This window comes from Acartia tonsa, chromosome 4 (genome assembly GCF_053477335.1).
Source record: "Acartia tonsa isolate MP-2025a chromosome 4, ASM5347733v1, whole genome shotgun sequence".
Classification (NCBI taxonomy): Eukaryota; Metazoa; Arthropoda; class Copepoda; order Calanoida; family Acartiidae; genus Acartia; species Acartia tonsa.
The window spans coordinates 52437252-52451519 of NC_137263.1; the positions used below are offsets into that span (position 1 = coordinate 52437252).

At 33.1% G+C, this 14268-nt stretch overlaps 1 protein-coding gene across 1 annotated transcript; it reads right to left on the reverse strand.

The window, feature by feature from the left end:
• Nucleotides 1–1891: 1891 nt before the first annotated feature.
• Nucleotides 1892–10807, reverse strand: LOC145318367 (uncharacterized). Its single transcript, XM_080159664.1, has 7 exons — nucleotides 10715–10807; nucleotides 9882–10045; nucleotides 9532–9638; nucleotides 6079–6177; nucleotides 4178–4257; nucleotides 3242–3365; nucleotides 1892–2688 (listed from the first exon to the last, which is right to left on the reverse strand). Exons 1-7 carry the CDS (start codon nucleotides 10770–10772, stop codon nucleotides 2502–2504), a joined length of 819 nt encoding a protein of 272 aa, XP_080015790.1. The 5' UTR covers nucleotides 10773–10807; the 3' UTR covers nucleotides 1892–2501.
• Between the last annotated feature and the right edge of the window lie 3461 nt (nucleotides 10808–14268).

The window sequence follows — 14268 nt, forward strand, 5'->3', positions numbered from 1 at the left end:
TTCACTTACACTGTAGGGGATGGTATGGGGTAAAGGGAGGGGATGGAGGATATCAAGAAAGCCTAAAGTGTCATGTGTGACGTCAAAAAAATACGTCTAATAAGAAAGTATGAGAGGAGAAGTGGGAAAGGGAACCCCCTAAAAATATACGGATTTTTATGACATCACACATGATACTTTAGGCTTTCTTAGGGTATCATTATTTATTCCGCTGCGAGTTTCACTTTATTAGAGAACATGAAAATCTGGTGTAAGATCCAAGTAATGATATATCCATTTAGACAAGTTGTATTTTTTTCTTTCGTTTAAATGAGTATTAAAATTAATACAAAGCTTTCCTGAAAAGTATAGACTAGTTTGTCAAGGTGTTTTAAAATCTAAAGTTAAAACAAACAAACAAACACAGTAATCCTATAATATAAAGTAGTAAGCATTTTTTTGGTCAGTAGACCCGGGTAGAGTGCCACTAGAGGCCTTTAGGGGCGTAGCCGCTGGTACTTTAGTTACGGATCTAGGCCGATAGTACATTTTTAGTAGCAAAGCTACTCTATAATTTTTAATGTCTGAGAAAGCGTGATTTTCTCGGCTCCTATATCAGTTACTTAATCAAGGTTCTCTTAAATAATAAGCATTAAGTATATAATTTACTTAGTCGGTTGGTCTTTCGGTCATGCTACAAAATACAATATATTCTTATGGACTACTGAACATCTGCCCTCTATAACTCACTTTTACCGTTTGTCCTTCTATTATTTGTTTTTGTGCCTCGTTATATATGGATGTTGTCATCCTTGTTAGTAGCGAAGCTACTCTATAATTCGAAATGTCCGTCCGTCCGTCTGTCTGAGACAAATTGGGGGAAACGTGATTTTCTCGGCTCCTGACAGCTGAATTTTTTAGTGAAGATTCCCATGACATATGCGCATCTAATCTATACATTGTTTTGTCCATCTGTTTGTTAATTGGGGTGCTAGATCGATTCCTAGATTTTTTTGTTTTCGTAATTTTCTCGACTCCTTTTCAAGACAGACAACTGAAATTTTCAGGGGTTAAGTAAATTTGCATCCTACATATTTTTACTAAGTTTCAATAAGATTTTCATATTGATTGGGGTGCTAGATCGATATCTAGTTTTTCAAGTTTTCATGATTATCTCAACTCCTGTTCAAGATAAACGGTTGTAATTTTTAGGGATTTATTAAGTCAACATTCTACACATTTCTGTAATTTTTTTTAAAGATTTTCATATTGGTTGGGGTGCTAGATCGATTCATAGTTTTTCAAGTTTTCATGATTTTTTCGACTCCTGTTCATGATAAACAGCTGGAATTTTTAGGGATTAAATAAGCCAACATTATAATATTTACACCAAGTTTAATAAAGACTTGCTATTGGTTGGGGTGGTAGATCGATTCCTAGATTTTTCGTTTTTCTTCTTAGCTTAATGCTTCAAAAGATATTATTCATTTTTAAAAGGTTTGTGATTTATTTCATTTATGTCTTTTTAACACACTCAAAAGATTAGTTTTTCCTGATGTCTATCAATAAATTTTTAGCTTCGCTACTTATTGATGTTGTCATCCTTGCTAATATTATACTTCAACATACTTTGGACTCAATTGATATAGAATATACATGGACATTATGACAGGGAAAATTGTCGTCAATTTACCTTGGACCTCTTTTATTGGCCAGTTCGTTCATCCATTAGGAGTGTGAGAATGGAGTAAAGGGGGTAGATAGGGGGAGTTGTATTTTAGCCAGCTACATGTTTCCCTTTATTAAAATACATGAAAATCTGGTGTAAGATCCAGGTAATAATAAATCCATTTTGGACTTATTCACGAGGAAGAATAACAAACAATATTTATTATTAAAATAAATCTTACCATATATAAATAATAAATTTCTTTAATTCATTTAAATTTATATTATATCAAAATTTCATATTTGTACAATTTAACAATGATTAAAATTTCTAGAAAAAAATCTATCAACTTTTAGCAGCAACTGAAAGATTTGTGTTTGTCTTTAAATGATAAAAATTTTAAGCTATGTAATTCAACAAAACAAAAGATTAGAAAAAATTTCACAAATAGTTACGTCAAAGTTATATGCATAAATAAAATTACAATAATCTTAAATTGCATTGTTTCATTTTAAAGATTTTAAAGACTTTGGCCTAAAAAAACATGTATTAAAATAAATCTTTTTATATGTATCATTATCGATCTTTTTTTATATGAAAATAAGAAATAAATATTTTTTCAGTGTGGCTTCTAAACTATGAATATCCGCTGGTTCTTAGCCACACTGAAAAATCATGTATAGCATCGTATTATTGTCAGTTATCCACAAATATTAAAATAAAAATTATTAGGTACCAGTTTATTAACCTGGTCCTTTGGTACCTAGTGTCCATCAAAACTGGTTTTAATCTTATATTTTTTCATTTTAATATCCGCGAAAAGCTGTCTATAATACAATGCGATAAATAACTATTAATCATCAACCGTTGTCATTAGCGTGGGGGGAGGTTGTTGTTGTCCTCCCCACCTGGCCGGACCATGGTGAGGCTGGTACACTGGCATGGGGTACATCTCCATCCCAGGCATAGGATACATGCCCTGCTGACCGCTGGGGTACGGCTGGATTCGTCTGCTTAGGTTTGGCAGCCGACGAAGTTCCCTATAAGAATTTATAATAGAATTAATACACTAAAATTTGTGAAGCTCTTTGTAATTCCTATTACAAATGACCAATGATAGGCCAGTTTACATTTTAATTGACCAATGGTAGGCTAGTATGGCGTAATTTTGAATAGGCACTGTAAAATGCTTCAAAACTGCATTAATACAGAAAGAGTGAAAATTGTTTGATTGAGCCAATTCAAGTCCCATACTGCAACTGAGCCTTAAATCTTAGCAACTCTTTAAAGAAAACTTTATCCTTAATTGCCTAAAGAATCCTTCTTTAACCTACAATTATTTTATCTATGTTATGAGGGAATTAAAGCATTATAGAACACGTTTCACATCGTAAATAAAATCAACTGCTCAGCGTATGCGCGTCGGCCACGGGGAAATCAACCTTTTAGAATTTTAAAAATTAGCTCGACGTCTAAAGTTGACCCAAATATGACAATCCCTCTTTTGAAATAAAATTTGAAAGCATCCAAACTGGTTCTGATGCTAGCGCCGCGTCTGAGGCGCGGCTGCCAAGCCCTGTTAAAAAATCTTACGTTTCCCTGACAACATCATCCATTGAGTAGAATTTGTAGAGCGATCTGACCGCTATCCATTGATATAGGTACCAGCACGGTAATAGTATTCCAATTATGAACATCAATATTCCTCCCAAATCATCTAGATTATAATAAGATTATCTATAATACAAAGTAGAACGATGTTTGTTTGTTTGTCTGAAGGATCTCGCTAACCGCTGAGCCGATCGGGTTCTCCTTTATAGGGTAGCTTCTCACAGGTCCCGGGACGGTTTATACATATTTTGGGGGAGGGTGCCACCACCCTCCCAAGAGAAATCCCCCCCCCCAAAAAAAAAAAATTAAAATGAAAGGGGGTTAACCCCCCACCCCCAAAAAAAAAAAATTTTGTTACTTTTTCTTTTAAAATCTAAAATAATAAATTGGGTTATCAAATTCGACTCTCCCCTCTTCAAGTGCCTCTAGAGGCCTCTAGGGAGGGGTGTAGCCGCTAGTATATAAATATAGGACTAGCGGCTACGCCCCAATAGACCTCTAGGGGCGCTGAAGTTTGGGTGGAATATTCAACCACTCACCACTTTCAATTTTGGTTTGAAAAAAATATCTTTCTAACAAAAATAACAGGGGTCATTTTTTCTGGGTGCAATTTCTATTGGGAGGGTGGTGTTTTCTTTCCCAAAATAGCTATTAACCTTTCCAGGACCTAAAATAAGCTAAACTGTAAAGGGGAACCATATAGGTTTAGCGGTTAGCTAGATTCTTTGGCACAGACAGACACACAAACACAGATCCTGTTACTTTTATATAAGAATGTGATTATTTCATTTAAGGAATAACAGGACAACGTTCATAACTATATCTCAATAATTATCTCAGTTTTGTCGGCCCTGAAGGGACGAAGGCCCGGGCCAAGAAAACAGAGATTAATTTTTAATTAGAAATATAATGACCAACCTGATGTAGGAAGTTTGTCCCTGGCCTGATTCTGGAATTCATCCTCCTGGTGTCCAGGTAGAAATACCTCCAGATCATCCCTAGTATTATTATTTATTATTCTGATCCTGGTGTCCAGGTAGAAATACCTCCAGATCCTCACTAGTATTATTATTTATTATTCTGATCCTGGTGTCCAGGTAGAAATACCTCTAGATCTTCCCTAGTATTATTTATTATCATTCTAATTCTGGAACTTATACTCCTGGTGACCGGGTAGAAATACCTCCAGATCCTCCCTAGTATACTATTATTTACCATTTTGATCCTGGTGTCCAGGTAGAAATACTTCCAGATCCTCCCTAGTATTATTATTTATTATTCTGATCCTAGTGTCCAGGTAGAAATACCTCCAGATCATCCCTAGTATTATTATTTATTATTCTGATCCTGGTGTCCAGGTAGAAATACCTCCAGATCCTCCCTAGTATTATTATTTATTATTCTGATCCTGGTGTCCAGGTAGAAATAACTCCAGATCATCCCTAATATTATTTATTATCATTCTAATTCTGGAACTTATACTCCTGGTGTCCAGGTAGAATTACCTTCAGATCCTCCCTAGCAGGGGCGTCCAAGCTTTTTATTTTGGGGGGGGTAAAATTTTTTTAATGGGGGGGGTAATTCGGTTTTGGGGGGGTAAAATGGCGCGCGAAGCGCGCCGCAAATTATTTTACCCCCCCCCCAAAATTTTTACCCCGGGCGTAAAATTTGCATGGGGGGGGTAATTACCCCCCCTGAAATCTGTTGGCAGGGGTAAAATTTGTTTACCCCCCCCGAAATTTACCCCCGGGGTAAAATTTTTGGGGGGGGTAAGTTAAATTTCATCAAAAATTTAGTATTAAAAATGCGCGCGAAACGCGCAAAAATTTTTTTGTTAGAGATTTTCTATTTTGGGGGGGGTATTTACCCCCCCAAGATTGTTTGGGGGGGTAAATACCCCCTCCTAAATGGTTGGGGGTGCCTACGGCACCCCCAGGGTAGGGGTAAATTTTAAATGGAGGGGGTAAAATGAAAAAAATTTTGGGGGTGCCTACGGCACCCCCAAATTCGTTTGGGGGGGGTAATCGCCCCATTACCCCCCCCTTGGACGCCTATGCTCCCTAGTATTATTATTTATTATTCTGATCCTGGTGTCCAGGTAGAAATACCTCCAGATCCTCCCTAATATTATTCATTATTACCAGTGGCTTCGCCAATAGCCTCTAGGGTCTTCGCCCCAAGAGGCATTGGAAAGTCTACCTCTTTGTAAAAAAAAAATAAGAAAAGAAGTTGCATTGAGGGAATTTTTATCACGGGGGCTTCGCACCAGGGTGCACTTGGGGTTCCCTTGTTATTTTACTTTACAAAAAGAAAAGAAACTCCCCCCCCCCCCCTTCCAAAGAAAAAAGCCTAAACCACCACAGGACCATTAGGTATATTCCCTGAAGAGTAGAGTATAACACAATCAGTTCAGCAGTACGGAGATCTTAAGCCTCAGACAGACAGGCACCGTTCTACTTTGTATACTAGCTAGCGGCTTCACTTATAACATTATACTTTGTTGTCCCAGGAATCAACATACCAAAAATTAGATCAATCGGATGATTAAATAATATAAAAATTTGTTGTTAAATAAGTAAAAAAATCAACATGTTTAAAATGGATGTATGTGCATTCTTTTAATGGTTATAAAGTTGCTACGATTTCTAAATCGTACCTAACTACTTAAGGAATCACCATGCAAAGTTTGAAATCGATAGAACAATTCTAACATGCCTAAATTAACGAAAAAAGCTATCCGTCTGTGACGGAGGTACGGACGGACGTAAGGACCGACTCTAATTATAGAAGAGCTTCGCTTTTAAAAATTAAAAGTTTACCAAGTTATAAAATCTGAGTTGGTTCTGTTTTGTAATTGTTGAGTTGTTGTTTGTTTACTTGTGCTGTTACCATACTCTCTAGAGCTACCATACTCAGATCTAAAATAGTTGGGAGGTTGAGTTGTTATTTGTTTACTTGTGCTGTTACCATACTCTCTAGAGCTACCATACTCAGATCTAAAATAGTTGGGAGGTTGAGTTGTTATTTGTTTACTTGTGCTGTTTCCATACTCTCTAGAGCTACCATACTCAGATCTAAAATAGTTGGGAGGTTGATTTGTTATTTGTTTACTTGTGTTGTTTCCATACTTTCTAGAGCTACCATACTCAGATCTAAAATAGTTGGGAGGTTGAGTTGTTATTTGTTTACTTGTGTTGTTACCATACTCTCTAGGACTACCATACTCAGATCTAAAATAGTTGGGAGGTTGAGTTGTTATGTGTTTACTTGTGTTGTTTCCATACTCTCTAGAGCTACCATACTCAGATCGAAACTAGTTGGGAGGATGAGTTGTTATTTGTTTACTTGTGTTGTTTCCTAATTCTTTATAGCTCATTTTAGCCATATACAAATTTCACTTCATTAGAGTACATGATAATCTGGTGTAATCTGGTGTATTAGTAAATTAATTACTATTTATCAATATCTTAAATTATCTTATTTTGAAAAAGAGATATGTGTTTGACGTCCCAACTATAAAATACAAAAAGTGATCTAACAAGTTAGCAAATATTAGGTTTATTAATATCCAAATTTGTTTAATCAATTAATGTAACTAATAGTGTAGGTTTGTCAAGCGACTGCATTCCTAGCATTTAGGTAGGAGGCAGAAAAATACCCTAAAACTAATCCCGGGACTTATTTGAAACTTCCCTAAAATGTAAAACTCAATCTGGTCAGTTAGCGAGATCCTAACAGACAAATAAAACATTACTACATACATATAACATATATCAAATTTAAATGTAAATAACAATTTACATCGGTCTAATGGCATGTAAACAGTAATTTATTAAATTTTCCTTAGATTCTAACAGTTTTAATAAAAATATTTGTTGTTCGAAACAAACACCTTGAAAAATGTTTATCCAACTTTGTTGTTTTCCATTCTTTCATTGTTGAAGTAAATTAAAGAACCCTTGGTGTAAGTTTGTGGTCAACATCAGATAGAGAGAGAAAAAGAGGGGACAATGGGCTGTTTATTACACTAGTCCCCAAAGTTTTATAATAACGTTTTATTATTCGATGGCTTAGAAACTTTGAGAACTTTCATTCATTTTGATTGGTTGATTCATTAAGTTGAGTGTTTAAACGTTTCAACCACTAGTTCTAATATACAGAAAGGGTGATTTTCTGTATCATCAATGGGGATTTACATCAATTTATCGCCCATTGTCTTATCCCTTTAGATACCTGAGTCAACACAGAGTTTAGTTAAACTCCAAATATTGTATTTTATAAAGGGTGAGCAAAAAAATGCGTAGATTTTTAAAATTCAAATTGCGCGGCTTGTGTTAATAGTAGAACAATGTTAGGCATACCATTAGAACCGCTATGAACTGTATTTTTTTGAAATATAAGAACGGTTTCTCTGCTACGTATAGTTAGGGAGCTACGTGTTAAAATGTCCCAACTGACTTAAAACTTGACTTGCGAGTATATTAGTAAATATTAGACAATAATTCTTGCAAAAAGACGTGCGTACATTTTTAAAATTCAAATTGCGCGGCTTGTGTTAATGGTAGAAAAATGTTACGCATACCGTTAGAACCGCTATGAACTGTATTTTTTGGAAATATAAGAACGGTTCCTGTGCTACAAATAATCTAGGAGCTAGGTGGTAAAATGTCCCAAAATTTACTCGCAAGTCAAGTTTTAACTCAGTTGGGACATTTTAACATGTAGCTCCCTAACTATACGTAGCAGAGGAATCGTTCTTATATTTCCAAAAAATAGACTTCTTATCGGTGCTAATGGTATGCGTAACATTTTTCTACTATTAACACAAGCCGCGCAATTTGAATTTTAAAAATCTACGCATTTTTTTTTGCTCACCCTTTAATATAATTGTTGCTAAGCTTTCCTAGGATTTTAAAATGAAATATTAAAAGTTTGATAAGAAAACTGGTATGAATTTTATGATCTTTATTTTAATATTCGTGTAAAACTCCCTTCAATGCAATGCTATACAGATTTTTCAGTATGGCTGAGAACCGGTTCTAACTAATCGGTTTTGAAAAAACCATTCTTATAATATGAAATATAGTCATTTTTCTTGCAATAGATATAAAAAATACACTATTCAACAAATTAATATTATACATAATAATTACCCAAATTCATTTTTCCGCCTTAAGCCATTAGAGTTAAAACTACTAGAAATATGATGATTACCTTAGATGAAATATTGCCATTATTCCTGCTTGAGTTATTAGAGTTAAAACTACTAGAGATATGATGATTACCTTAGATGAACTATTGTCATTATTCCTACTGGAGTTATTAGAGTTAAAACTACTATAGATATGATGATTACCTTAGATGAACTATAGTCATTTTCCCACCTAGAGTTATTAGAGTTATAACTATTAGAGATATGATGATTACCTTAGATTAACTATATTCATTATTCCTACTAGAGTTATTAGAGTTATAACTACTAGAGATCTGATGATTACCTTAGATGAACTATAGTCATTATTCCCCCTAGAGTTATTAGAGTTAAAACTACTAGAGATATGATGATTACCTTAGACGAACTATAGTCATTATTCCCCCTAGAGTTATTAGAGTTAAAACTACTAGAGATATGATGATTACCTTAGACGAACTATAGTCATTATTCCCCCTGGAGTTATTAGAGTTAAAACTACTAGAGATATAATGATTACCATCTAGAGTTATTAGAGGTACAACTATTAGAGATATAATATCATTACTAATAATTACCTTAGACGAACTATAATCATTATTCCAGCTAGAGAGTTATTAGAGTTAAAACTACTAGAGATAAAATGATTACCTTAGACGAACTATAGTCATTATTCCTGCTAGAGTTATTAGAGTTAAAACTACTAGAGATATAATGATTACCTTAGACGAACTATAGTCATTATTCCTGCTAGAGTTATTAGAGTTAAAACTACTAGAGATATAATGATTACCTTAGACGAACTATAGTCATTATTCCTGCTAGAGTTATTAGAGTTATAACTACTCTAGAGATATGATGATTACCTTAGATGAACTATAATCATTATTCATACCAGAGGTATTAGAGTTACAATTATTAGAGTTATAATATAAATACTATAATTACTTTAGACGAACTATAGCCATTATTCCTGCTAGAGTTATTAGAGGTCCAACTATTAGAGATATAATATCAATACTAATAATTACCTTAGACGAACTATTATTAGAGTTATAACTATAAGAGATATAATGATTACCTTAGATGAACTATAGTCATTATTCCTCCTAGAGTTATTAGAGGTCCAACTATTAGAGATATAATTAGATGGAGCATGTAGACTACCAGCCATGGTATCAACAGAACCTAGAAAAAAAATTCTTTTTATAATCTTTTTTTAAATGGATAAAGCAAATAAAGCGAAGCTACTCTTTAATCATAAAGCCGTCGGATTGTCTTTAATGCTCTAAAGAACATCAAATTTCAAAAGAAAATATATGCTTTTCGCTGTTGTTATTAAAGATAGACTGCTACAATTTTATCTGAAGGTATATGACCTTTAAAGATCTGTTATACATTATTCTGTCTGTCTGTTATGTTTATTTCTACCTTATTATGTGTATGTGCTCCAGCCGCCATGCCAATGTCAGCCGCGCAGAGAACCAGCAGCCAGCCGCTCAAGCCATCCATGTCCAAGAAGGTGAGAATGAACCAGGGGAGGACCATGAATGCAAGGTTCACTATGATGTTGATGATGCCCATCAGAAACACTCCTGAAAATAGTAATAAAAAAGGAGGTCGATTGTGTTTAACATTGGGGAGGGAGGGGACATTGGGTTGTTTATTACAGTAGTCTCCAAAGTTTTATAATCACGTTTTCTTATTCGTTAGCTTAACAACGTTGGGAAACTTTATTGAATTCTTATTTGTTTGTTCAAAAAATTGAGTGTTTAAACGTTTCAACCACTAATTGTAATCTACAGAAGGGGTAATATTGTATATAATCATTGGGGATGTACATCAATTTATCGGCCATTGTCTTATCCCTTTAGATCCCTGATTACCAATCATTCAATTAAGACCAATTGAATGATTATACAAGAGTTAGTAACAAAAACTTGTCTATGCCATTCAAGTGTTTTGACCAATTTTCCAACAAATAAGATTTATTTCTTAACTCAAGAAAGTTGAAAATATCAGGACTCGGCATCATCACCCGCAGACGCAAAGTCAGCCAGACGACTTTGAAAGCCACCCAGTAAGACTCAGCAAAAGCAATATAATTTCAAATTTTAAAGCTCTAAGCCTCATTATTCTTAGCCATTAGTGGGTGCAGCTGCCGAACCTTGCTTCATACAATGAATTTTAAAAAATATTTCTATTGGTAAAGATCTTCTATAAAAAAATATCAAAGAAAAGGTTGTGCAATCAAAGTGAATTACCCGAGGGAAGAGGCCTGCAACCAAAGCAACATGATTTGATTATGCAACAGCAACACATTCCAACATTACAACAACACCTTACATTTTACTCTTAATTAAATAAGAATTTTTTTATTTTAATTTGCTATAAAAATTAATATAAACCTAAAATTCAAATTTTCAAATTGTTTAGAAATTTACTGTATAACTCAAATAAGCAAATCTAATTCATATTTGGAAATGGTTCTTTGTATGAGTAGCTCTTTGTTATAGCTTCCTAAATTTAATCTTTAATTTATGCAATCAGCTAAACCTGTTTTTTCTCAACTTTTTAGGTAAGTTTTATATCTTTTGTTATGAAGCCTTTATAAGACATCAGAACATATTATGAATTAACACGAAGTAAATTTAAAGTTAAAATGAAAAGAATTTACTGCTTGAAAAACTGCCTATATCCAGATCATAAGTAAATTTAATTAAAAAATTAAAGCTTTAGCAAATATAAAAATAATAAGAAATACCAGACTAATTTTTTCTCCTATCCAAGGTCAACTTTTAAAGAAATAAAAAATTTCTGTGAATTTAGTCCAATACAAATACAAGAAAATTTATATAACTACCAACAAACCTTAATAAAGCATTAATAAAATGATTAGTTTTATAATTTAGATATTCTATAATGCTTAGTAGGATATATAAGTTGGAAGGAATTTTAATGTTAGAGGAAGATTTGAAATCTGCATCAAATTTTAAGGATTTTTTATAAAATACAATTTAAGTTCATAAATTTTGACCAATAGGATAGGTGGATTGGAAACTACCTGCGCTCTAATTGGTTGAATGATGTGCGACAATTAAGCTTCTCCTATCAGAGCGAAGATAATTTTCAATCCACCAATCACAGATCTCAAAATTAATTAACTTAAATTGTATTTCCGCTTTTAGGTAAAGAATTATACAAAAAATTAATTTTATAAAAAATCCTTAAAATTTGATGAAGATTTCAAATCTCCCTCTAACATTAAAATTCTTTCCAACTTATATATCTTACTGCTTAGACTAGGTCTTGTTGAATAGACATTTATTATAGACATTATTTATTATCGTATTATAGACAGCTTTCAGCGGATATTAAAATGATAAATTATAAAATAAAAACCAGTTTCGTTAGACCCGAAAAGCAGAAGTCCAAGGCACACATATCTGGTATCTGTCCTTATTTAAATATTTGTGGAAAATTGTCTGTCATACTGTGCTAAACACGATTTTTCAGTTTGACTGAGAACCGGTTCTGATTCAGCTAATATTAATCGGTTTCGAAGCTATACTGAAAAATGAGCATATAATAATGCATATACGGATTATGTTTTAACAACAAATAATGTGTAACAAATAATAAAACAAGGATGACAACATCCATAAAAGCGAAGCACTGAAACGGTCGGACAAACGGACATTAACACTTGTATAGTATCTGAACTGAATAATCAGAATTTAAAAGTATAAGAGTCGAAGCAAAATTGTAAGTAAATATGTTGAAAAACTGCTTGAAGCAGGATAATATTTATGGACATACTTACATTTTTGGACTTGATTATAGAGTTGCTTCGCTTATAATATTGTTCTTTGTTGTCCCAGGAATCAATATACCAAAAATCAGATCAAACGGATAATTAGAACACTTGAAAATTTGTTGTTAAAAAAGTAGAAAAATCAACATGTTTAAAATGGACGTACGGACATTCTGGTAATGATTATAGAGTTGCTACGCTTTCTAAATCGTACCCAACTACTACAGGAATCATCATGCAAAGTTTGAAATCGATAGGACAATTCTAACATGCCTAAATTAACGAATAAAAGCTATCTATCTCGGACGGACGTACGGACGGACGGACGGACCGACCCTAATTATAGAAAAGCTTAGCTTTTAAAAATTAAACTACAAAAGTACCATGTTGATTTGTTGACTAAAATAACTAATCAATTTAAGACATTTGCTCAACTCAAAGTTGGGTGTTTCAAACACCTATTCTTTTCCAAAAATATTATGTTACATATTAGTTTTTATTACTTATCGTTAGATTTAACTTTTTAATTACGAGAGGGGTAGGTTTCTGGTAGAATCCGTAAAGGTGTGTGTTATAAGTTAAAAACAGTAGTAGAACGATAAAAATTTATGTTAACTTTTTTTTAAATTTTGTCTATAGTTCTTTTCAATAAGAAATACACATATTTAGTGAACATTATCGTTCTACTACTATTTTTAAGCCTTAAAACACACATCTTTACGGATTCTACCAGAAACCTACCCCTCTCTTTCTCAATAAAAACTTTTTGATTCCCCCTGAGCAATGGGTCAAGTGAAACACATATTGTTGTGTTGATGAAATATTTCCTCAACAACGTATAAAGGTTAACCTTCAAAATTACCAATTCATTTATTATTTCATCTTTTTGGAATGTAGAAGATGTCAAACTTAATAACATCTTGGAAAATACAGAAGGCACATAAGAACATTTAATTAAAATTTGTAAAATTTTCAGTGTTGAAAATTAAAGTATGCTCTATTAATTTTGATTATAAATTACATTGCCATAAAATTAGCAAAAACTATTTTTTTAAATTGCGGCAATTAGAAACTGTCGGGAACGTTTTGGGTTCGAGTCACTACCATATTGCCTCATACAGAGACGTTAAAAAAGAACCCTAAAGCTGGTATGTCAGGCGTGTTACATTAATTTTAAAATTGGGAGGTAAAAAGGTGGAACTCATTACTAGGTATAGGACTTTTAGATAAAGGTTTTGATATCAAAGGGTTTATTGTCTATGGGTGTTACTATATCTCATTCATCAAGAGTTTATGCAGAAAGGAAACCCTTGGCTATTGAACCTGATTTTACAGCGACATTATAAAAACATAAACCCAACTTTCCTTTTACTAAAAGTGACCAAGTAAATGTTTTTATTATTATATCTCTCCAGTAACCATTATTATTAATATTTAATTAGATAATAAGTTCCCCAATTGAATAAATACAGAAATGCACCCACCAAATAATAAATATAGCATGCTTATAGGTTAGGTGGGGATCTTAAGGGATAAGACAATGGCCGATAAAATGATGTACATCCCCAGTGATGATACACAATTACCCCCTTCTGTAGATTACAGTTAGTAGTTGAAACGTTTAAACACTCAACTTAATGAACTAACCAATCAAATCCAATAAAAGTCCTTAAAGTTGTTAAGCCAACGAAAAACTTATCATAAAATTTTGGGTACTTGTGAAAAAGAACCCAATGTCCCCATGGAGGAATCCAAGTTGTATTAGTTTTGCTGGAAATAGGTCGACCTCGAACCCAATACTTCATCTTCTTAAATATAACTTTTTGGCATTTAAACTAGATTTAAAATTGAATATAGCTATGGCATATAATTTTATATTATTTGTATTTGATTAAGTAATATTAATTAGTATATAATCAGAGAATTTTGTTACATATAATATACTAGAAGTTAGAGTTTTTACTATAACCCCCCGCCCCCTCCCCACTTAATTTTTGTGCACGC